This window comes from Bombina bombina, chromosome 2 (genome assembly GCF_027579735.1).
Source record: "Bombina bombina isolate aBomBom1 chromosome 2, aBomBom1.pri, whole genome shotgun sequence".
NCBI classification, from domain to species: Eukaryota; Metazoa; Chordata; class Amphibia; order Anura; family Bombinatoridae; genus Bombina; species Bombina bombina.
The window spans coordinates 734,831,240-734,857,714 of NC_069500.1; the positions used below are offsets into that span (position 1 = coordinate 734,831,240).

Below are 26,475 nucleotides of genomic sequence, written 5' to 3' on the forward strand. Positions count from 1 at the left end.
TAAGAAAACAGACAGGTGGAAAATATACCTGCACACATTACCAGGGCAAAGTCCTTAATGTGCAGAATAAAACTCCTTATCCATATAGGGATATGGAGCCTTATATTATTTTTTTGCACATTAAAGGTATATGAAAGAATCTGTTTAATTATTGTAATAAAAGCAGTGAGTTATACTTAACAAAAATAATTGCAATATGTATTATCATTTTAAAAGGATTTTACCTTTTATTTATTTTTTACAGTGTCCTTTACCTCCTGTCACAGATCTCCAAGGGGGCTGGGGTCTCTACAGGAAAGCATATCTAGCTTGATGTCATAAAACATATAGAGAAACATGAGTTGGTTTACTATTCAGTAAATACTAAACAGGGAGTCAGTTTTGCCCATGCTCAGAAGAGGCAGAAAGCAACATAAGTTACCAACGTGTGAGCTCTTTTACCTTCCTGATGGCACTTGCTACATTGAGAATTTTATTTCATATATTATTTTCTATTCTATTTTTTTTCCAGTTTTTAACCTTTTCGAGAACAGATCTTCTCTACTAATTATATATTTGACAATAATTGTATTGGGTAACCATATGTGATAAGTTTGTCACGACGCACCACTATAACCATTGCTAGGGGCGCAGCGTCTCCTTCATTGCTTGTTGCCAGGGGCTGTGTTGGGTCTGGATGCGTGCGGCTCCTCTCTCACTAATGGCGGTCCGGACGTCTGTGGCGCGAATCCTGCACCTATGTAAGCCTATTCAAAACGATCTATCACTGCCCAAGTATGGGTGTTACTTTGTGTGCTCCTGGATGTCATAGATCGTTACTGCTATATTACCTTATTGTGTTTGAACCCTGCCTGTCTGACTACTCTGCCTGTTATACCCCTGAATTGCTGGATTGATATACTGCTGCTGAACTCTGCTTGTCTGACTACTCTACCTGTTTAACCCCTAAATTGCTGGACTAATACTCTGCTGCTGAACTCTGCTTGTCTGACTATTCTGACTATTAACCCCTATTATTCTGGATTGCCTCTCTGTTGCCAAACCATGCCTGCCTGCCTATTCTAGTGGTTTGACCTTGGACTGCTTTACCGTTGCCAAACCCTGCCTGCCTGACCATTCTAGTGGTTTGCCCTTGGACTGCTTTACCGTTGCCAAACCCTGCCTACCTGACCATTTTAGTTGTTTACCTTGGACTACTCTACCATTGCCGCTGAAGACTACCCTGTCTGTGGTGAGTGCTGCTTTCCTCATCTTGCTAACTTTCTCTGCTCTGGGATATTCCCTATCTTTCCGGCTCGACGCCGGGATAACAAGACTACTGGATGAGTTCGGTCTGATAGAGGAGTATCCCACGAGCATTACAAAGTTCTGTTAAAGACAGTATTTTAGAAACGTTCTATATAATTTCTATATATTTTAAAGTTTAGCAATAGACGATTTGGATGATATAATTATTTCTCGATTTTGTTACATTTGCTGTATAGCGCTGTCTTCTCTTTGTATTAGAATTTGTCTATACTTGTACTGTGGGGATAAGAATAGCCATATTGTAACTAGCTAAGTGCGGAGTCTGTTTGTACCCTTTTGAATCTACATTGAAAATTTTTAAGTTGTTTGCGTCTTTTTTTTTTTTTATTTTAATTTACCATGTTTGTTTTTACTAAATGAGCAATGTTTCATACCTCTTTAATGACTTTGGACTGGTAAAGGACGCATGTATGTAATATGTAGTTTCTCAAGCTAAACACAACTCATTGGTGTGTGTGCAGAGGAAATACCAAAGTGTATTTAGATTGGTATAATTGTGTGCTTTTTAATAACTTAATTCTGTGGCGTTATTAAAGTGATGGTAAACTTTGGTAAGTTGCAATCAAGCATCACAATAATGATCAAAATTTAGCCTAACTTTTATTCATGAATTATTTATTACTTGCCTTATAATAAAGTTTTTAGCACTATGCAGCCTCTATCTTTTTTTGTGTTAAGTTTTAGTGAAAACCTAATGAGAAGATGCCCCATTTGGCGCCCATCCCTAACTCCAATATGCCCCTTTTACTAACTGTGCATGCGTTTATTTGTTGGGACATCAAGGAAAACACGCACAAGCATTCTTTGCGCATGTGCTTTGCAAAATGGGAACCCACTAAGTGCTGAGACTCAATAGTTTGCAGCGGGTCATCTAAATACTGCAGCGCTTACCTAGGGTAATCACGTTCACTGTATGTAAATATACAGGTGATCAAAGCTCTCATCTGCTTCATTCCGACAACTAAACAATGAATCTCATGATTCATTATTTACATTGGAACAGATAGAGAGCTATTGCGTATGCGTGGGTTGCTCTGACACGGTAGAGTGCATTCCTCCCTACATAGAGAGCGGACGGGACCACTGTCTACCTCATACTGTCTCTAAACCAGGGTATATGAGGGGGTGGAGGAACAAGCCGAGCTAAGTTAAAAAATAAAATATTTTAAGAAATGATTTAAAAAAAAAAAAAAGGAGCGGTTTTATTTGTAATAGCAAGCTGTTATCAAATATGTGTTGCAAAATGGTTACATTTACTATCACTTTAAGTAAAAACAATTAAAGTGATAGTAAATCCTAGCATTTCTGAAACTCTAGGATTTACCAGTGCAGTGAATGTCTGTAGAATTCGCCGTGCTGAGCACCTCAGGCCGTCCACGTCAGAACGCTATTTATCACTTAGGTGATTTTAGCCAATAGCTGGGCGGGCCAGCTGGCATTATGCCAGATAGCTAGCATGCTATTGTATTGGCTAAAATCAATAAATAGCGTTCTGCCGTGGGCGGCCAGAGGCACTTAACTTAGTTTGGCAGGATACCAGGCAGGCTCTGTGGCAGGATACCAGGCAGGCTATGTAGCTGTGGCAGGATACCAGGCAGACCCTGTTGTAGGATACCAGGGAGGCTCTGTGGCAGGATACCAGGCAGACTCTGTTGTAGGATACCAGGCAGGCTCTGTGGCAGGATACCAGGCAGACTCTGTTGTAGGATACCAGGCAGGCTCTGTGGCTGTGGCAGGATACCAGAAAGGCTTTGTGACAGGATACAAGCCGGTACTTTTGACTGTGGCAGGATACTTGATTGTGGCATCCTTGAGTGATGCAGGATACAGGCAGGAACAGGGATTGCACAGCCCCGGCTGGGTTAGACAAAAGGCCCAGGCTGGGTTGGAGGATAAGAGCTTGTATTTGTCTAAATGACATGTTTTTAATAAATGTTTGTTTTTTATTACATCATGCTTTGGTCTTACACAGGATTCCAGGATTGAAGAGGGACTTCCTCATTTCACCACTTGAGAGCAAGGGCACACTTGGTGTATAAAATACGTTTTTGAATGACAGATAGTGTGACACACTATTTGAGGTCTGTTCTCCATATTACATTATGCATCAATAAAATCATACTATGAAATGGAAAAATCACATTCTACAAGTCTTTTCCCATGTGATCACGCCATTCACTCTCACAGGCCTACGGCAAGTTTACATTAATCTAACACCTATTGTGATTCTGTCACATTAAAATACCTTAAATAAACTGTGCCAATTCCTATACAGTATACAGAATTAATGTACAATATACAAAATAAAAAAATATTCATTAAAGTAATATATTTCAATTCGATCTTTTAGTATATAATGGTACTTCAATTTTAGTTTATTTAATTTTTTTGCAATGGAAGTTAACATTTTGATTAGTAACGGCTATATTACGAGTTTTGCGGTATGAGTGAAAAAGCAGCGTTAAGGCTCTTTTTCACTACCGCTGGTAATACGAGTCTTGCAGGTTTAGGGGCACCGCACACTTTTTTGGCTGTAACGCAACGTAATTACCACAGCTTTCAAAAAGTCCTTTTTCAATGGGACTTCCTTTGCGCCGGTATTACGAGTCTGCCTGGGAGGCCAAAAAGTGAGCGGTACACCCAATACCGCCAAGATCGATACCGTAAACTAAAAGTCAGTAGTTATGAGTTTTGCGCTACAAAGCTGTAGCATAAAACTCATAACTAAAGTACACTAACACCCATAAACTACCTATTAACCCCTAAACCGAGGCCCTCCCGCATCGCAAATACTAAAATAAAATTATTAACCCCTAATCTGCCGCACCGGACATCGCTGCCACTATAATAAACATATTAACCCCTAAACCACCGCACTCCCGCATCACAAACACTATTTAAATATTATTAACCCCTAATCTGCCGCACCTAACATCGCTGCCACCTACCTACATTTATCAACCCCTAATCTGCCGCCCCCAACGTCGCCGCTACTATACTAAATTTATTAACCCCTAAACCTAAGTCTAACCCTAACACCCCACTTAAATATACTTAAAATAAATCTAAATAAAACCTACTATCATTACCTAAATAATTCCTATTTAAAACTAAATACTTACCTGTAAAATAAACCCTAAGCTAGCTAAAATATAACTAATAGTTACATTGTAGCTATCTTAGGTTTTATTTTTATTTCACAGGCACGTTTGTATTTATTTTAACTAGGTAGACTAGTTAGTAAATAGTTATTAACTATTTACTAACTACCTAGCTAAAATAAATAAAAATGTACCTGTTAAATAAAACCTAACCTGTCTTACACTAACACCTAACCTTACACTAAAATTAAATAAATTACATTAATTAAATCCAATTAACTAAATTACAAAAAACAAACAAACACTAAATTACACAAAATAAAAAATAAATTATCAGATATTTAAACTAATTACAGCTAATCTAATAGCCTTATCAAAATAAAAAAAACTCCCAAAATAAAAAAAAATCCCTAGCCTAAACTAAACTACCAATAGCCCTTAAAAGGGCCTTTTTGCGGGGCATTGCCCCAAAGAAATCAGCTATTTTACCTGTAAAAAAAAAAATACAAACAACCCCCCAACAGTAAAACCCACCACCCACACAACCAACCCCCTAAATAAAATCCTAACTAAAAAAACCTAAGCTCTCCATTGCCCTGAAAAGGGCATTTGGATGGGTATTACCCTTAAAAGGGCATTTAGCTTTTTTTCCGCCCAAAAGCCCTAATCTAAAAATAAAACCCACCGAATAAACCCTTAAAAAAACCTAATACTAACCCCCGAAGATCCACTTACAGTTTTTGAAGACCCGACATCCATCCTCAACGAAGCCGGCAGAAGTCCTCAACTAAGCGGCAGAAGTCTTCATGCAACTGGGCAGAAGTCTTCATCCAGACAGCATCTTCTATCTTCATCCATCTGGCGCGGAGCAGGTCCATCTTCAAGACATCCGGCGCGGAGCATCCTCTTCTCTTGACGTCTAACGAAAAATGAAGGTTCCTTTAATAGAGCTTGCATTCTATTGACTGATTGGAACAGCCAATAGAATGCAAGGTCAATCATATTGGCTGACTGGATCAGCCAATAGGATTGAAGCTCAATCCTATTGGCTGATTGCATCAGCCAATAGGATTTTTTCACCTTTAATTCCGATTGGCTGATAGAATTCTATCAGCCAATCGGAATTCAAGGGGCGCCATCTTGGAGGACATCACTTAAAGGAACCTTCATTCTTCGTTAGACGTCAAGAGAAGAGGATGCTCCGCTCCGGATGTCTTGAAGATGGACCTGCTCTGCGCCGGATAGATGAAGATAGAAGATGCCGTCTGGATGAAGACTTCTGCACGGTTGGATGAAGACTTCTGCCGCTTCGTTGAGGACTTCTGCCAGATTCGTTGAGGATGGATGTCGTGTCTTCAAAAACTGTAAGTGGATCTTTGGGGGTTAGTGTTAGGTTTTTTTAAGGGTTTATTGGGTGGGTTTTATTTTTAGATTAGGGCTTTAAAGGGCAATGCCCATCCAAATGCCCTTTTCAGGGAAATGGGGAGCTTAGGTTTTTTTAGTTAGGATTTTATTTGGGGGGTTGGTTGTGTGGGTGGTGGGTTTTACTGTTGGGGGTTGTTTGTATTTTTTTTACAGGTAAAAGAGCTGATTTCTTTGGGGCAATACCACGCAAAAGGCCCTTTTAAGGGCTATTGGTAGTTTAGTTTAGGCTAGGGTTTTTTTTTATTTTGGGGGGCTTTTTTATTTTGATAGGGCTATTAGATTAGGTGTAATTAGTTTAAATATCTGATAATTTATTTTTTTATTTTGTGTAATTTAGTGTTTTGTTTTTTTTGTAATTTAGTTAATTGGATTTAATTCATGTAATTTATTTAATTGTAGTGTAAGGTTAGGTATTAGTGTAACTCAGGTTAGGTTTTATTTTACAGGTAAGTTTGTATTTATTTTAGCTAGGCAGTTAGTAAATAGTTAATAACTATTTACTAACTAGTCTACCTAGTTAAAATAAATACAAACTTACCTGTAAAATTAAAATAAACCCTAAGCTAGCTGCAATTTAACTATTAGTTATATTGTAGCTATCTTAGGGTTTATTTTCCAGGTAAGTATTTAGTTTTAAATAGGAATTATTTAGGTAATGATAGGAATTTTTATTTAGATTTATTTCAATTATATTTAAGTTAGGGGGTGTTAGGGTTAGACTTAGGTTTAGGGCTTAATAAATTTAGTATAGTGGCGGCGACGTTGGGTGTGGCAGATTAGGGGTTAATAAATGTAGGTAGGTGGCGGTGATGTTAGGGGTGGCAGATTAGGGGTTAATAATATTTAACTAGTGTTTGTGATGCGGGAGTGCGGCAGTTTAGGGGTTAATATGTTTATTATAGTGGCAGCGATGTCCGGAGTGGCAGATTAGGGGTTAATAAATATAATGTAGGTGTCGGCGATGTCGGGGGTGGCAGATTAGGGGTTAATAAGTGTAAGATTAGGGGTGTTTAGACTCGGGGTTCATGTTAGGGTGTTAGGTGTAAACATCATTTTTTTTCCCCATAGGAATCAATGGGGCTGCGTTACGGAGCTTTATGCTGCTTTTTTGCAGGTGTTAGACTTTTTTTCAACCGGCTCTCCCCATTGATGTCTATGGGGAAATCGTGCACGAACACGTAAAACCAGCTCACCGCAGCTTTCAGCAGCGCTGGTATTGGAGTGCGGTATGGAGCTCAATTTTGCTTTACGCTCACTTCTTGCCTGATAACACCGGGTTTTTGTAAACCTGTAATACCAGCGCTGTAGGGAAGTGAGCGGTGCAATAACTTGCATGTTATTACCGAGCAGCTCTTACCGCAAAACTCGTAATCTAGCCGTACATTAGTATTATGTGTATGAATCAATAGTTTTAAAACAAAAATAATACAAAGGTTTATGTATTATTAAAAAATATTAATTATCAGATGTTCCAAGATCAGACTGTTTCTAAAAAAATAATTACCTTTAAGTTAAAATAGTAAGTTTCTTAAAAATAATCTTCTACTTAAACTCAAATAAATATCAAGAAGGAACCAGTTTGTATATTATGGAAGATTTATTTGATGACAAATTCTGTGACATACAAATTAATGCAAAGTTGTCAGGCCTGATAAATACATGAGGCAGAAATGCTTTGTGAAAAAATAAACTATTACCTTGACTTTTATTTCCTTTTAACATTAAAACACATCTTGTTAGTCCCTTTATGGTTCTTTTTGTTATAGACTAAGCTTCAAACAATCTAATCCTCCTTAAATGCATAGCTGTTAAAGAGGAAGAGGAGGAGTCTGTGCACACTGGGACTGGGTTATTACCAGGGAGTGAATGCTGCAGGAACTGATGTGTGAGCTACAGCTGGCTGCATTAAAACTGGCTTCTCCTTGCTGCTGTAAGTGCTGCTCTGTTGCTTTCATATATAACAATAAGAAGCTTAGAGATGAATAGACTGAGTATTTGTAACTGAAGAGAGCTGACTGTAACACTGGTCCTTGCACCTCTAACGCATGCTTAGGGACACGTATTTCAGATTCTCTACTAGACATCATGACACATATCTCTTAACTTTTTATAAACATGCATCTGAATAGGTCCCTCTCACCTGCTTATACACAGACAACGGGGGGGTGGGGGGCTGGACACCGCTCACCTCCTGCTTATATGCAGACAACAGGTACCTTTCACTTGCCAATGCACAGACAACAGGACACACACCGCTCACATCCTGCTTATACACAGAAAACAGGACACACACCGCTCACCTCTTGCTAATAAACAGACAACAGGACACACACCGCCCACCTTCTGCTTATACACAGAAAACAGGACGCACACAGCTCACCTCTTGCTAATACACAGACAACAGGCCACACATACAGCTTACATCCTGCTTATGCACAGACAACAGAACAAGTACATCTCACTTGCCAATGCACAGACAACAGGACATACACCGCTCACCTCCTGCTTATGCACAGACAACAGGACACACACCGCTCACCTCCTGCTTATGCACAGACAACAGGACACACACCGCTCACCTCCTGCTTATGCACAGACAACAGGACACACACCGCTCACCTCCTGCTTATGCACAGACAACAGGACACACACCGCTCACCTCCTGCTTATGCACAGACAACAGGACACACACCGCTCACCTCCTGCTTATGCACAGACAACAGGACACACACCGCTCACCTCCTGCTTATGCACAGACAACAGGACACACACCGCTCACCTCCTGCTTATGCACAGACAACAGGACACACACCGCTCACCTCCTGCTTATGCACAGACAACAGGACACACACCGCTCACCACCTGCTTATGCACAGACAACAGGACACACACCGCTCACCTCCTGCTTATGCACAGACAACAGGACACACACCGCTCACCACCTGCTTATGCACAGACAACAGGACACACACCGCTCACCACCTGCTTATGCACAGACAACGGGACACACACCGCTCACCTCCTGCTTATGCACAGACAACGGCACACACACCGCTCACCTCCTGCTTATGCACAGACAACGGGACACACACACCGCTCACCTCCTGCTTATGTACAGACAATGGGACACACTTACCTCCACATCGCTTCCTCATATACAGACAGCAGGACACTTACCTCACATTGCTTCCTCATATACAGACAGCAGGACACTTACCTCACATCGCTTCTTCATATACAGATAGCCGGACACTTACCTCACATCGCTTCCTCATATACAGACAGCAGGACACTTATCTCACATCGCTTCCTCATATACAGACAGCAGGACACTTACCTCACATTGCTTCCTCATATACAGACAGCAGGACACTTACCTCACATCGCTTCCTCATATACAGACAGCAGGACACTTACCTCTCATCGCTTCCTCATATACAGACAGCAGGACACTTACCTCATATCGCTTCCTCATATACAGACAGCAGGACACTTACCTCACATCGCTTCCTCATATACAGACAGCAGGACACTTACCTCACATTGCTTCCTCATATACAGACAGCAGGACACTTACCTCACATTGCTTCCTCATATACAGACAGCAGGACACTTACCTCACATCGCTTCCTCATATACAGACAGCAGGACACTTACCTCGCATCGCTTCCTCATATACAGACAGCAGGACACTTACCTCTCATCGCTTCCTCATATACAGACAGCAGGACACTTACCTCATATCGCTTCCTCATATACAGACAGCAGGACACTTACCTCATATCGCTTCCTCATATACAGACAGCAGGACACTTACCTCATATCGCTTCCTCATATACAGACAGCAGGACACTTACCTCATATTGCTTCCTCATATACAGACAGCAGGACACTTACCTCACATCGCTTCCTCATATACAGACAGCAGGATACATAATTCTCATCTTGTTATACACAGAATGCAGGACATGTACCTCACATCTACTCTTAATTCACAAATGTCAGGTTACTGATTTTCTTAATACATATTACAGACATTATAACATATACCTGTCACTTCCTCTTAATACAAGGATATCAGTGTATGTACCTCTCATATGCTCCTATCACACTCTTATATATTTACCTTTTAACTGACTTCTAATACTGAGTCATTAGGACACTTACCTGCATGCTAAAACACATACATGATGTTACATATTTCTCTTAACAGACACATCATGGTACTACCTTGCTCCTTCTCTTAATACATAGATATCAGGATGGCTCTCTGTATGTAAGGAAGAGTTAAGAGATATCAGGAGTTGTACTTCTCACCTAATTTACAGATATACGGACACTACCTCTCCTTTTTATTACAGTAAATATGATGTACCTCTCACCTTGTATTTCACATACAACAGGTTACATACTTCATTTAAGACATATCATGAAACTAACTCTCAATTTAATACACACATCACAAGATACTCCCCTCACCTCCTCCTAATATACAGACATCAGAAGATTTAACTCTTGCGTCCTTATATTTAGACATCAGAAGATGTGACTGTCAATATATTAATAGGAGGTGCCAAGGATATCTTGTATGTATATTAGGTGGTGAGAGGTTAAACTTGTTATGTACCCCTCGCTTCCTTCTAATATAGAAGCATCTGGTGTTGTCCTTGTCACCTTTTCCTAATATACAGACATCACGTAATAACTATATTATGAGGACGAGAGAGACACAACTTGTGATATCTGTATATTAGGAGAAGATGCCAGGGACATCTAGTGATGCCTGTATATTGGAAGTTATACCTCTGATTTCCTAATATACAGACATCAAATAATAACTATATATTATAAGGACGAGAGAGACACATCTAGTGATGCCTGTATATTGGGAGTTATACCTCTGATTTCCTAATATACAGACATCACTAGATTTTCCTGGCATCTTCTCCTACTAAACAGACATTAGAAGTTGTATCTCTCATGTCCTCTAATATACATTTATCTCAAGATACTGTCTCCTTCTAATATACAGATATCACAAGATGTGATGGATGGATGTTAGGAGAGGGTGACAGGGACATCTCATAATAACTATATATCACTAGGTTGTGAAAGATACAACTTCTGTATGTATATTACTGACAGATGCCAAGTTGTGTATCTCATGTCCTCCTAATATGCAATTAGGTAGACATTATGAAACATACCAGTGACCAACTCATATCAGGACACACTACTCCCCTCCACCTAATATACATGCATTAGAAAATGCACCTCTCACCTTCTGATGCACACATATCAGGACTCGTACTTCTACTCATCCAAATATACAGATGTCACTAGTATGACGTACTTTTCACCTCCTCCTATTACAAGGACCTCAGGAGACATACCTTTTATCCTTCTTCTCATACACAGATATCAGAAAGCATTGCTGCTACTTTTATCATTAATGCTACTTCCTCTATTGGGGATGTTTGCTTCTCTTATGAAGGTTTTTTGAAATGACATCAAGAACAAAGAAGCGCATTGTCCTTCCATCTCGACCAGAGCCACCAAGTATTGAGCAGATTTTGGAAGATGTCCGTGGTGCTATAACTTCTGACCCAGTGTTTATCTGTGATGTTAGTGATGGTAAGAAGCCCTCACTCCTGACAATATGGTGTAATACTCTTTTAGCAATGTTATTACTTTACTAACTATTGGTTCCTTTTAGCAGAGCCACAGATTCCTGCAGATGATTCCTCAGATAGGGAGAAGCAATATATCCAGAGCTGCTCATATGTGGAAATGAACAACAAGTTGAGAGAAGCACAAACTCAACTTAAAGCAGAATGTGATGCCCTAAGATGTTCTGGCAAAACTCTAGAAGAGGATATTGTAAAGCTAAGAGAGGCAGCTATGTAAATGTCTAGATACAGGTAGGAGACTGAAATAATTTAAGCTTTGGTTTCCTTTTTGATGAATCATCACAGATCTGCTGAACAATAAATAAGTCTAAAACATGCTTTTTGTTGGGGTCAGAAAGACTATCTTCCCCGTATCAAGTGGGTATCCTTATTGGACATGTGTGCAGCTCGTTATGTTTATGATTTTTCCGTGTGGCACTGTGCAGAGGATTATTCAGTGGCCTCTGAAATGACTGAGCTTTTAGAGCACAATGGTTATCATGGCTATGCTGAGCACCGTGATAAGCAGGCTGGGATACAGGCCATTACAGCTGCCACCAGCGTAATCCAAAACAGTAGGATTTCATTTCTTATTCTTTCTGCACGGTCCTTGCAAGATCCCTGGTTTAAGTGTGTCTCAGAGTGGAACTTGATGAAATTTGTATATGAAGAAGGTGCCAAAGTTATACCAGTCTATGTGGATGTGGGACAAGAACAAAAACCAGACATGTTAATGAGCCTAACGAGCCTTAGCTACAGGAGCAAGTTCTTTGAAAAGAAGCTTTTAGATAGCATGAAGCTCCGGACAAGACACTGATCAAACACATGGAATGAACCACACATCTGTATTTATAAATGGCAAACGGTCCGAGCATTCCCCTAACTAAAAATTAAAAACGCATGTTTTGTAAGATTATTAAAAGAACATTATACCAATAAACCTTTCCATATCCAATCATTTTAATTAGGCCTGTTTGTTTTTGTAGCTTGTATTAAAATGAAAAAGTAGTCGTCTAAGTAACTTGTGTGGCACAGAGTTTGCTGTTACAAAATTTATCAAAATAAATATATGCTGGTACAGCCGAACTGATTGGATGCTCGGCTACACTGAATTGTAAACTAAAGCTGACTTAATTGCTTAGAATGGCATTGATACTGAAAACCTTGAACATAGGTATTCCTGTGGATTGATGTGCACACCCATGTTTGTATAGATTTGTGATGGCAGATAAGAAAAGTGTAAACTTATTTAGTTTGTAAGATAGCCTTATGCTCACCCAGGCATTCTTGAAGTCCCCCACAGTGTTTGTAAATACCACCTTTAATGAAAGTTAATTCCATGAATCAACACCCTTTCTGTGAAGAAGTGCCTGCAAATTATTCTTGAACCTACTTCTCATCAGCTTGAGATCATGGCCCCTTGTTCTGGAATTGTTGTTTTTGTGAAAAATACTCACATTCTCTAAGTTACACATATTAAGATCATTCAGCCTTTCCTGGTAAGTTTTATTCTTTAAACCATGTGCCATTTTAGTAGTCCTCCTTTTGAAAATATTCCAGTTTGTTTTTTATGCTTCTGGAGATATGGCCTCCGGAACTGCACAGAATACTCAAGATGAGGCCTAACTAGTGATCTGTAATGTAGCATAAGAACTTTTACTATTTCTTCTGCAAATACATCCACCAATACAACATGTATTATCTGCTAACAGACATTTTCATCGTAGCCCTGATATCGTTGATAAATATGTTAAACAAAACAGACCCCATTTCTGACCCCTCAGGAACACCACTAGTAACTGCCCCCTCTGCTGAATGCACTCTGTTGTTTATCCTTAAAGGGACAGTCTAGTCAAATTTAAATTTTCATGTTTCAGATAGGGCATGCAATTTTAAAAAACTCCAATTTTCATGATCAAATTTGCTCTCTTGGTATTCTTTGTGAAAAGCTAAACCTAGGTAGGTCGTTGAACTGCCTCTTATATCAGCGCATTTTCAGCTAGACACTGTTAGTTCATGTGTGTCCTATAGATAACATTATGCTCACTCCCGTGGAGTTATTTAAGAGTCAGCACTGGTTGGCTAAAATGCATGTCTGTCAAAAGGACTGAGATAAGGGGAAAATATGCAGAGGCTTAGAAACAAGGTAATCAAAGAGGTAAAAAGTGTATTAATATCACAGTGTTGTCACAATTCTGGAGCAGATTTTCTCTTTAAAGGGATACTGAACCCAATTTTTTTTTCTTCTGTAATTCAGATAGAGCATGCAATTTTAAGCAACTTACTAATTTACTCCTATTATCAATTTTTCTTTGTTCTCTTGCTATCTTTATTTGAAAAAGAAAGTCCAGCACACTGAACAGCACTTGTTTCTCTTGTTAAGTGTATCCAGTCCACGGATCATCCATTACTTATGGGATATTAACTCCTCCCCAACAGGAAGTGCAAGAGGATTCACCCAGCAGAGCTGCTATATAGCTCCTCCCCTAACTGCCATTACCAGTCATTCTCTTGCACCCAACGACTAGATAGGATGTGTGAGAGGACTGTGGTGATTATACTTAGTTTTATACCTTCAATCAAAAGTTTGTTATTTTATAATAGCACTGGAGTGTGTTATTCCTTCTCTGGTAGAATTTGAAGAAGAATCTACCTGAGTTTTTACTATGATTTTAGCCGGCGTAGTTAAGATCATATTGCTGTTTCTCGGCCATCTGAGGAGAGGTAAACTTCAGATCAGGGGACAGCGGGCAGATTAATCTGCAAAGAGGTATGTAGCAGCTTATTATTTTCTGACAATGGAATTGATGAGAAAATTCTGCCATACCGATATAATGTAAACTCAGCCTTAAATGCAGTAGCAGCAACTGGTATCAGGCTGTCATGTATGTATATTTTACACTTCAGTATTCTGGGGAATGGCACTTCACTGGAATTATACTGTGTGCATAAGACTGTAGCCTAATTTGCAGGGACTAGCAACAGGCTTTTTAATAACACTTAATTTATGTTAAACGTTTTTTGCTGGCATGTAAAATCGTTTCATTTCTGAGGTACTGGGTGAATAAAATATTTTGGGCACTATTTTTTTCCACTTGGCAGTTGTTTTATTTAATTTATGACAGTTTACTGATCTCTCTCACTGTTGTGTGTGAGGGGGAGGGGCCGTTTTTGGCGCTTTTGCTACGCATCAAAAAATTCAGTCAGAAGTTTATTGTCTTCCCTGCATGATCCGGTTCATCTCTACAGAACTCAGGGGTCTTCAAAACTTGTTTTGAGGGAGGTAATCACTCACAGCAGAGCTGTGAGATTGTAGTTGACTGTGATAAAAAAACGTTTATTTCTGTATTTTTTTTTTTTTTTCTGCTATCAGGGTTAGTTATCCTTTGCAAATGGGAGCAATCCTTTGCTAAAATTGTGTTTTTTACAAAGATTTGATGCTATAACTTTTCAGTTTATTAATTTTCAACTGTCATAACTTTTTCTGTGCTTCTTATAGGCACAGTACGTTTTCATATTATAGTAAATTACTTGAAAAGTATTTCCAAGTTGCTAGTTTATTTGCTAGTGTGTTAAACATGTCTGATTCAGAGGAAGATTTCTGTGCTATATGTGCTAAAGCCAAAGTGGAGCCCAATAGAAATTTATGTACTAACTGTATTGATGCTACTTTAAATAAAAGTCAATCTGTACAAATTGAACATATTTCACCAAACAACGAGGGGAGAGTTATGCCGACTAACTCGCCTCACGTGTCAGTAACTGCATCTCCCGCTCGGGAGGTGCGTGATATTGTAGCGCCGAGTACATCTGGGCGGCCATTACAAATCACATTACAGGATATGGCTACTGTTATGACTGAAGTTTTGGCTAAATTACCAGAACTAAGAGGTAAGCGTGATCACTCTGGGGTGAGAACAGAGTGCGCTGATAATATTAGGGCCATGTCAGTCACTGCGTCACAATTTGCAGAACATGAGGACGGAGAGCTTCATTCTGCGGGTGACGGTTCTGATCCAAACAAACTGGATTCAGATATTTCAAATTTTAAATTTAAGCTGGAAAACCTCCGTGTATTACTAGGGGAGGTGTTAGCGGCTCTGAATGATTGTAACACAGTTGCAATACCAGAGAAAATGTGTAGGTTGGATAAATATTTTGCGGTACCGGCGAGTACTGACGTTTTTCCTATACCTAAGAGACTTACTGAAATTGTTACTAAGGAGTGGGATAGACCCGGTGTGCCGTTCTCACCCCCTCCGATATTTAGAAAGATGTTTCCAATAGACGCCACCACACGGGACTTATGGCAAACGTTCCCTAAGGTGGAGGGAGCAGTTTCTACTTTAGCTAAGCGTACCACTATCCCGGTGGAGGATAGCTGTGCCTTTTCAGATCCAAGGGATAAAAAGTTAGAGGGTTACCTTAAGAAAATGTTTGTTCAACAAGGTTTTATATTGCAACCTCTTGCATGCATTGCGCCTGTCACGGCTGCAGCAGCATTTTGGTTTGAGTCTCTGGAAGAGACACTTGAATCAGCTCCATTAGATGAGATTACACACAAGCTTAAAGCCCTTAAGTTAGCTAACTCATTTATTTCAGATGCCGTAGTACATTTAACTAAACTTACGGCTAAGAATTCCGGATTCACCATTCAGGCACGCAGAGCACTGTGGCTAAAATCCTGGTCAGCTGACGTTACTTCTAAATCTAAATTGCTTAATATACCTTTCAAAGGGCAGACCTTATTCGGGCCCGGGTTGAAAGAAATTATCGCTGACATTACAGGAGGTAAAGGCCATGCCCTGCCTCAAGACAGAGCCAAACCTAAGGCTAGACAGTCTAATTTTCGTTCCTTTCGTAATTTCAAAGCAGGAGCAGCATCAACTTCCTCTGCACCAAAACAGGAAGGAGCTGTTGCTCGCTACAGACAAGGCTGGAGACCTAACCAGTCCTGGAACAAGGGCAAGCAGGCCAGGAAACCTGCTGCTGCCCCTAAGACAGCATGAATCGAGGGCCCCCGATCCGGGAACGGATCTAGTGGGGGGCAGACTTTCTCTCTTCGCCCAGGCTTGGGCAAGAGATGTCCAGGATCCCTGGGCGTTAGAGATCATATCTCAGGGATACCTTCTAGACTTCAAATTCTCTCCCCCAAGAGGGAGATTTCATCTGTCAAGGTTGTCAACAAACCAAATAAAGAAAGAGGCGTTTCTACGCTGCGTACAAGATCTTTTATTAATGGGAGTGATCCATCCGGTTCCGCGGTCGGAACAAGGACAAGGGTTTTACTCAAATCTGTTTGTGGTTCCCAAAAAAGAGGGAACTTTCAGGCCAATCTTGGATTTAAAGATCCTAAACAAATTCCTAAGAGTTCCATCGTTCAAAATGGAAACTATTCGGACAATTTTACCCATGATCCAAAAGGGTCAGTACATGACCACAGTGGATTTAAAGGATGCTTACCTTCACATACCGATTCACAAAGATCATTACCGGTATCTAAGGTTTGCCTTTCTAGACAGGCATTACCAGTTTGTAGCTCTTCCATTCGGATTGGCTACGGCTCCGAGAATCTTCACAAAGGTTCTGGGTGCTCTTCTGGCGGTACTAAGACCGCGAGGAATTGCAGTAGCTCCGTACCTAGACGACATTCTGATACAAGCTTCAAGCTTTCAAACTGCCAAGTCTCATACAGAGTTAGTACTGGCATTTCTAAGGTTGCATGGATGGAAGGTGAACGAAAAGAAGAGTTCTCTCTTTCCACTCACAAGAGTTCCCTTCTTGGGGACTCTTATAGATTCTGTAGAAATGAAGATTTACCTGACAGAAGACAGGTTAACAAAGCTTCAAAATGCATGCCGTGTCCTTCATTCCATTCAACACCCGTCAGTAGCTCAATGCATGGAGGTGATCGGCTTAATGGTAGCAGCAATGGACATAGTACCCTTTGCACGCCTACATCTCAGACCGCTGCAATTGTGCATGCTAAGTCAGTGGAATGGGGATTACTCAGACTTGTCCCCTACTCTGAATCTGGATCAAGAGACCAGAAATTCTCTTCTATGGTGGCTTTCTCGGCCACATCTGTCCAGGGGGATGCCATTCAGCAGGCCGGACTGGACAATTGTAACAACAGACGCCAGCCTACTAGGTTGGGGCGCTGTCTGGAATTCTCTGAAGGCTCAGGGACAATGGAATCAGGAGGAGAGTCTCCTACCAATAAACATTCTGGAATTGAGAGCAGTTCTCAATGCCCTTCTGGCTTGGCCCCAGTTAACAACTCGGGGGTTTTATCAGGTTTCAGTCGGACAACATCACGACTGTAGCTTACATCAACCATCAGGGATGGACAAGAAGCTCCCTAGCAATGATGGAAGTATCAAAGATAATTCGCTGGGCAGAGTCTCACTCTTGCCACCTGTCAGCAATCCACATCCCGGGAGTGGAGAACTGGGAGGCGGATTTCTTAAGTCATCAGACTTTTCATCCGGGGGAGTGGGAACTTCATCCGGAGGTCTTTGCCCAAATACTTCGACGTTGGGGCAAACCAGAGATAGATCTCATGGCGTCTCGACAGAACGCCAAGCTTCCTCGTTACGGGTCCAGATCCAGGGATCCGGGAGCGGTTCTGATAGATGCTTTGACAGCACCTTGGACCTTCGGGATGGCTTATGTGTTTCCACCCTTCCCGATGCTTCCTCGATTGATTGCCAGAATCAAACAGGAGAGAGCATCAGTGATTCTAATAGCGCCTGCATGGCCACGCAGGACTTGGTATGCAGATCTAGTGGACATGTCATCCTGTCCACCTTGGTCGCTACCTCTGAAACAGGACCTTCTGATCCAGGGTCCCTTCAAACATCAAAATCTAATTTCTCTGAAGCTGACTGCTTGGAAATTGAACGCTTGATTTTATCAAAACGTGGTTTTTCTGAGTCAGTTATTGATACCTTAATACAGGCTAGGAAGCCTGTTACCAGAAAGATTTACCATAAGATATGGCGCAAATACTTATATTGGTGCGAATCCAAGAGTTACTCATGGAGTAAGGTTAGGATTCCGAGGATATTGTCTTTTCTACAAGAAGGTTTAGAAAAGGGTTTATCCGCTAGTTCCTTAAAGGGACAGATTTCAGCTCTGTCCATTCTTTTACACAAACGTCTGTCAGAAGTTCCGGACGTTCAAGCTTTTTGTCAGGCTTTAGCTAGGATCAAGCCTGTGTTTAAAACTGTTGCTCCACCATGGAGTTTGAACTTAGTTCTTAATGTTTTACAGGGGGTTCTGTTTGAACCCCTTCATTCCATTGATATCAAGTTGTTATCTTGGAAAGTTCTGTTTTTAATGGCGATTTCCTCGGCTCGAAGAGTCTCTGAGTTATCTGCCTTACATTGTGATTCTCCTTATCTGATTTTTCATTCAGACAAGGTAGTTCTGCGTACTAAACCTGGGTTCCTACCTAAGGTGGCCACTAACAGGAATATCAATCAAGAGATTGTGGTTCCATCTTTGTGTCCTAATTCTTCTTCGAAAAAGGAACGTCTGCTACACAATCTAGATGTAGTCCGTGCCCTGCAATTTTATCCACCAATCAGCAAAAACAACCCAGGTTGTTCATAAAAAATGGTCCGGCATCTAAACTTACATTCTTGCTTTTCAAATAAAGATACCAAGAGAATGAACATTTGATATAAGGAGTAAATTAGAAAGTTGCTTAAAATTGCATGCTCTGTCTAAATCACAAAAGAGAAAATTTGGGCTCAGTGTCCATTTACCCAGTTCATAAATTTTCAGTCTAGATCAAGGAAATACAATTTATGAATTAGGTTGTGGAATAGGACAAATGCTTTGATGATTAGTCTGACATGATCTTCCTGGAGTAAAACCATGCTAATTTTGGTCCTCTATATTGTTTGTCTTTATGTAAGTAATAAAGTTTCCGTTACTACTGAAGTTAAACTGACTGGTCTGGAGTTACCAGAGTCTTCCCTGCAATTGTGATTGAGACCCTACATTCACTATTCTCCAATCATCAACTGTCAATAGTGATCGATTAAACAGATCAGTTAATGAATGGGGCAGCTATTATAGATTGACATTCCATTAAAAGGACAGTAAACACCAGAATTGTTGTTGTTTTAAAAGATAGATAATCCCTTAATTACCCATTCCCCAGTTTTGCATAACCAACACAGTTATAATAATACACGTTTTACCTCTGTAATTACCTTGTATCTAAGCCTCAGCAGACTGCCCCCTTATTTCAGTTCTTTTGACAGACTTGCATTTTAGCCAATCAGTGCTCACTCCTCTGTAAATTCACGTGCATGAGCTCAATGTAATCTATTTGAAACACATGAACTAATGCCCTCTAGTGGTGAAAAACCTGTCAAAATGCATTTAGATTAGTGGCGGCCTTCAAGGTCTAAGAAATTAGCATTTGAACCTCCTAGGTTCAACTTTCAACTAAGAATACCAAGAGAACAAAGCAAAATTGGTGATACAAGTAAATTGGAAAGTTGTTAAACCCTTTGAGTGCTAAGCACTTTCCCATCTGGGTGCTAAGGTGATTTTAGTTTTTTTTTTAGTTTTTTTTTTTTTAACTATTGTATTTTTTCCCCCCAGATCCAAAAGACTTACACAAAAAACAAAAGGTTAGGCGATTACCCTTCCAACGGTGGGTCTTGGGGGTCTGTAGCTGCTTAGATGCCTGAGATACAGGCATGTAAGCAGCATGCCCCCTTTCCCTATACTTTGTATTGTAAATTTTTAATAAAGTTGCGCGATGACGTCATCACGTCATTGCGCATGATGTCACCACACAAAATGTGAAGCCCCGGCAAAGCCTGTCACTATGCAGTCACGATCGCCGGGGTAGGAGCGGGTGGAAGCTCTTGGATCTCCCTCAAGGTGGGAGAGTGCTAGCGACGGCTCTGAGCTGTCATTAGCACCTGAGTGGTAAACTCTGCGACGACTCAGAGCCATTGTTAGCACTCAAGGGGTTAAAATGACATGCCCTATTTGAATCATAAAAGTTCTTTTTGGACTTGACTGTCTTTTTAAACCATTGTATGAATATTATCAAGACCCACTTACGTTTTTACTTTCATTCCTCTGTAAAATAAAAAATATTATTAACCCCATTTACATTTTAGTAGCATCACTTAATGTAGTAATTCTATAGGAAGTTATATGTATATTTTTAAAGATAAGGTCAGTTTAGACAGTGTCATCAGACAAGGTCCTATGTAATCCATTGAAAGAGCCATGCAAAGTAAATCTCCTGACTTTTTGGTAATTTTTTGTTACTTAAATGCGATTCCAAATAATTTGAAAAACATAAGAAATCACCTTTCAAGTAGACATTTGCATACGTTTTGGACTTTTCAAATTCAAGTCTAGATCTTTTGAAAATATATTTTGATCAAACAACTGCACATCCTAATTTTTATTGTTCTGTTTGTTTTTTTGTTCTCAAAATTTCCTTATTTAAAATGCTACAAATTGCTTTAGAAAATGCTCCAAAAAAATGACACACAACGTCTGAAAAATATGATCATTTATTACGGATATTACGTGTTAAGATGTTTAAAAATTGTAAGTTATAATTAATTCAAATTGTTATGAAATTATTAATTGCACACATCCTATATATTATTATTTTTATTATCTTTATTTGTAAAGCGTCAACAGATCGAGCATGTCTATAGCTGGGTACAAAATAAATAAAAACAGGGAAGACAGATGTTTAAGATAGCCCTACTCTATAGAGAGCTTACAATCTGATTTTAAAGTATGAATGGTTAGGAACAAAAAACACCTAATTATACCATTTTCTGCAGTCCTCAAACAGACTAACATATCAACAGACACTGAACTGTATTAGAACAAATTAACACTTTGTTTGCTGCAATTGTTTTTAAACACTCAAACTCCACCCACCACTTTCCTTATTTGGAGGAGCCAATAGTAATGAGGAGATGACAGAGCTTGCCAGTGTCATAATATTAACAAGATATCGATTGTTTAGCTTCAGCAAAGAAAGATGAGATACACTGAAAATTAGGGATTGGTATGTGGCAAGGTTAGGCTTGTGATGCCTTCCATATGTTCTTTCAGAACTGGAAAATTCGGATTATCCTAACTTGTGAAGGTATAATCCAGAAGAAGATAACCATACATAAGGAAGTATCCAAACGATCTGAAGAACTTGAAAACCAACTGGAACATTGTAAAAACTGCCAAGAACTTGATTGAAGTGAGGACTTGCAGTTCAAATGAGAAGGAACAAAACCACTTCAAACAAGATCATGATTATGGATTGGTAACTAAAACAAATGTACAATAAAATATGGTTAATAACATGGTAAAACATAAAAAGGGAGGGAAAAATACAAATCAATGTAGAGGAGGGAAAGTACTTGTCTCTGTGTCTTAATAAAATTTAGATTATACTGTCACAAATTAGGATAATCCAAATTTTATTACAAGACCAGAGATTAATACCAGTCAACTGCATCCAAAATTTTTGAAGGTAGCAGCTTTCAAAAATGCTTTAGAAGCGGCTAATCCCATAACAGAGTGAGCAGAAAAAGATAAATCGATACCTGCTTTACTCATAACCCATTTAACCCACTTTGCAATAGAGGTAGAAGATACAGGATAATGAGGAGGTACAAAAGATAACAATAGTTGACTAGAAGAGGAAGTACGAAAGGAAGAAGTTCTAAGTTCATATTCTTTGAGACATAAAACCACACAGAGAAAAGGTTCAGATGGTAAATAAGGATAAAATATAGAAGTTGAAAAGGATTTAGTTCTTTTAGAAATAAAGAAAGTAACACCTTCAGAAGTTAAACGTTTTGAGTTAAAATCTAATGCTCTGACATCAGAGACTCTGCGAAAAGAGATTAAACATAAGAGTAGCTAATTTTGCAGAAAGATGTTTCAAAGATAAACATTCAGGCCAAGATTTAAAAAGAGAAAAAACAAGATCAACATCCCAAAAGGAGGTGTATTTAGGAGCAGGAGGTATTTTAAGTTTAATGGTTTTCATTAATTTACATATTAAAGGATGCTGGCCCACTGGAAAATTATTAATAAAAGAATGTTTCGCGGAAATAGCTGATCTTGAAACATTAATAGTCCTATATTCTAAATAAAAAAGGGACGTGAGGAAATTAATGATCGCAGTTACATCAACTGAAAGGGGATCCAAACATCTCTCCAAGCACCAGCAAGACCATCTGGACCATGCAGAAATATAGCATTTTTTGGTACCTGGGGCCAGAGAGTCTTGCAAGAGTGACTTAGCTTGTTGTGATAAGCCATGGAGAGATGAAGATTGCCCGAAATTGACCAAGCTATGAAACGAAGAGATCCATGAATGCTAAGATCGTGAGGAAAAGCTTCTGGATCTGACAGAAGTAGAGGGAAAAGAGGAAGAAGGATTGGATGATTGACAGATAATTCTAGGAGAGACGGGTACCACGGTTGAGATGGCCAAAGGGGAGTGATGAGAAGAATTGAAAGGAGATCTCGTCGGACTACTGAGTTTGTTCTCTGAATCATGTAAAACGGAGGGAATGCATAAGCTATTTGAAGAGGCCAGGGATGGAGAAACGCATCGATCGCCAAAGCTTCTGGATCTGGACACCAACTGAAATATGGACGAATTTGAAAATTCAGTCTCAACACAGAGATCCATCAAAAAGGGACTTCTGAGAGACTGAAGCGAATGAAAAACTTGATTGTGAAGCTTCCAATCGCTTGAGTCTGTCAGATAACGAGATTCCCAATCTGCTGCAACATTGGATAGTCCTGGAATATATTCCGCTTTGACAGAAATATTTCTGTCCAAGCAAAGGTGAATTATATCTTTTGTAATAACAGATAAATCTCTCGATTTTGTACCACTGAGACGATTCAAATAGCGTACTGCAGAAATATTGTCCATTCTGAGTAAAATGGACACAGGAAAAGAATCTTTGACAAAACTCTTGACTGCAAAAGAGCCTGCCAAAAGCTCTAAGCAATTTATATGAAATCTTTTTTTTCTTCCGAAGGCCATTTCCCGCCTGTGATCGAGGGACCACAACGGGCACCCCAGCCTGAAAGACTGGCGTCGTATTTTATAATTAAATCTGGAGATTTCCCAAAAATTGCTCTCCCATTCCAAGCATATATATGGGAGAGCCAACATGAAAGTTCTTCTTTGGCTTCTGAAGATAAAGGAACCAGATGTGAATATGATAAGCCTTTCTGAAGATGACATTTTTTTAAACATTGAAGTTCCCTGTAATGAAGAGGAGCAGGAAAAATATCCTGAATAGAGGATGAGAGTAACCCAACTATTCTGGCTATAGTCCTGATGGGAACCATGGATAAGGAAAAAGTTTTGGAAATCTCTTTCTTGATATTCACAATTTTCTCCCTGGGAAAACTGAGGGTGGAATTTGAGGTATCTATTTGAAATCCCAAAAAGGTTAAAGATTTGGTAGGTGAAAGAACCGATTTTTGTTTGTTGACTAAAATGCCTACATTCACTAGAATGTGAATAGTAAGCTGGAGTTGAGATTGTAAAGAGACAGAATTCTGATTCATAATCAAGATGTCGTCCAAATAAATAATAAGACGGACACCTCGCAAACGAACCCAAGTAATTATAGGTTTCATTAATTTGGTGAAAATCCAAGGGGCAGAGGAAAGGCAGAAAGGCATACATGTAAAACTCCAGTTTTTGACTTCCCACAAGAAAGTAAAACATTTCCTGTGTGCCTGAGCTACAGGAACTGAGAGATTTGCATCTGTCAGATCTAATCTGACTAAGTAATCGTTGTCTAAAAGGCAATCTCTGAGAAGATAAATGCCTTCTATTTTGAAATGTTGATAGACAACGAAGGCATTTAAAGTTCTTAAACTTATAACAGGTGCTATAGCTTGTTTTAATAAAAGGTTTGAAATTTCATTTTTAACCAGAATCCTGTCTGAGTCTGAAAATTTTATTGGATGAGGAAGAGAATTTTGAATTGGGAGATAAATAAAATCTATAAAAAGACCTGAAACAGTTTGAAGAACCCATTGATCTGTTGTTATAAGGTTCCAATTGTGTGCAAAAAGAGCGATTCTGCCTCCTATTATGTTTTGGGAAGAAACATGAGAGGGAAGAAAAAGATTTACCTTGAGGGGCACGAGATCTTTGCCTTGAACGTTGAAATCTGGGATTCATTGGTCTCCCTTTGGAAGGGAAGAAACCAGAGGAGGCTTGATTCTGAAACTGTCTTTGTTGCTGAAACTGATATTGTTGGTTTGTGAATTGAGACCAATTGGGGTAGGATGCACGGCCGGGAAAAGGGCCTCTTCGTTTCCCAGCCTGATCAGAAAAACGATCATGATAAAATAGTTTCTTCATGGATGTTCTAACTTTGTTAAGATTAGAAAATGTATTGACATGACTATTTAATTCCTTAATGAAAGTGTCTCCAAACAGTAACCCATTGGTGTCAGAATGAATTTAATTGATTGCAAAGTCACAAACCTTAGGGTCAATCCTTCTAAGAATATTGCGTCTTCGCTCAGTATACATAGCCAAATTGGCATTACCTAAAAAAACTAAGCATTCTTTGAAGCCATTCTCTGACAATTACTGGATCTAACAAAGAATTGTCAAAAAACACTTGTTCTGATAGATCAAAAAGCTTGGATAAAGCTTGGATAAAGCATTTTATCCTGGCATATCTTCCATGCCCTCTCCATACCTTTTTTAAGCTTAAAACCCGGAGTACCAATGAATTTTAAAATTTTTGGGTCAACTTCCGGGGTACAACCCACATTATTTGGGAGAATAGGTCTAGGGCATTCTGCCCTCATTTTGTTACGAGATTCTCTTTCTAAAGGTTTACGTAACTGATAATCTATTAAATCAGCAATATCTGAAGATGGGCACCACTCCGCTGATCTTGGATGATGTAATTCATCAGCATCAAATCTTGGGTTACCCAAACAATCAACAACAAAATTTCCTTCCTCTGAATTAAGATACTTAGACTTTTTTAAACATTTTTTAAACCTTTTCACCTTTGGTGAGGCAGAAGAATCCTCAGAAGAAGGTTGTGTAATTTAATCCTCAGAATTATCTGACTCAAAAGAATTGTCAGAATTATATTCAGAAGATGAATAAATGTCTAAAGTATTTATATTGACCATAGCCTCTCCCATCAGTGACCTCTTTGGAGTAGAGGATTTAGCAGGGGTTTTTCTTCCTTTCCTGCAAGGAACAAAAGAACGAGATTTTTTTAACCACATTTTTACTCGCTTTAACAGCGCTAGAGACAGGTCTCTTTCACTTAACAGCTTTTTTATTAGAAAAAATTACAGGTATACCTCACTTTACAGCGCTTCACTTTACAGCGATTCGCTAATACAGCGCTTTGTGGAGCTGAAGTTCAACCTCCAAGGATTATGAAATAGTGCTGTAATCATTGTGAGTTTGCGAGAAAAGTGACTGGCACCATTTTGTTATGCCCAGTTCACTCTGTTTACAGCTTTACAGTGCAATCTGTGTCTCAGTGCTATAGTTTGGCAAATTGTACTACAGTAATTGTCACTATTTTACAGATACAGTATTTATTGAATACTAATTATATACTGTACTGTGCTAGTGTTAACTAAACATAGCACTATTGCACCCCTAATATATGTTAGTTCAAAGATGTTTTCAAGTTTTTAAACACACTGGCAAGTGAAAAGAAAGCTAAAACTGCCTTGTTTCACTTTAAGGCGGTTTTCACTTTACAGCGGGGCTCTGGTCCCTAACCCGCTGTATGAGCGGGGTATACCTGTACCTCTAATTAATAAATCTAACATATTATTCATTGAAGTACCTATCATTTTTTGAACACCTTCAGAATTTGATGAAGGGTTAACCTCAGAAATTAGAGACATGTTAAAATTTGAATAAAAAATATTTGTTATAT

At 39.3% G+C, this 26,475-nt stretch overlaps 1 protein-coding gene across 4 annotated transcripts in view; it reads left to right on the top strand.

Moving 5' to 3' along the window:
• Positions 1-12,458, top strand: part of C2H19orf25 (chromosome 2 C19orf25 homolog) — a 16,374-nt gene extending 3,916 nt beyond the window's left edge. The window contains exons 1-4 of one of the 4 annotated variants that reach the window (XM_053700658.1): positions 3,321-3,389; positions 7,601-7,764; positions 11,329-11,468; positions 11,551-12,458. In XM_053700658.1, the coding sequence (XP_053556633.1) occupies positions 11,339-11,468; positions 11,551-11,741 (321 nt within the window). In that variant the 5' untranslated portion in view covers positions 3,321-3,389; positions 7,601-7,764; positions 11,329-11,338 and the 3' untranslated portion in view covers positions 11,742-12,458. Of the gene's footprint in view, positions 1-3,320; positions 3,390-7,600; positions 7,765-11,328; positions 11,469-11,550 lie in introns of those variants that run through there. The other 3 variants (XM_053700659.1, XM_053700660.1, XM_053700657.1) reach the window with 3 other exon arrangements.
• Positions 12,459-26,475: the final 14,017 nt, after the last annotated feature.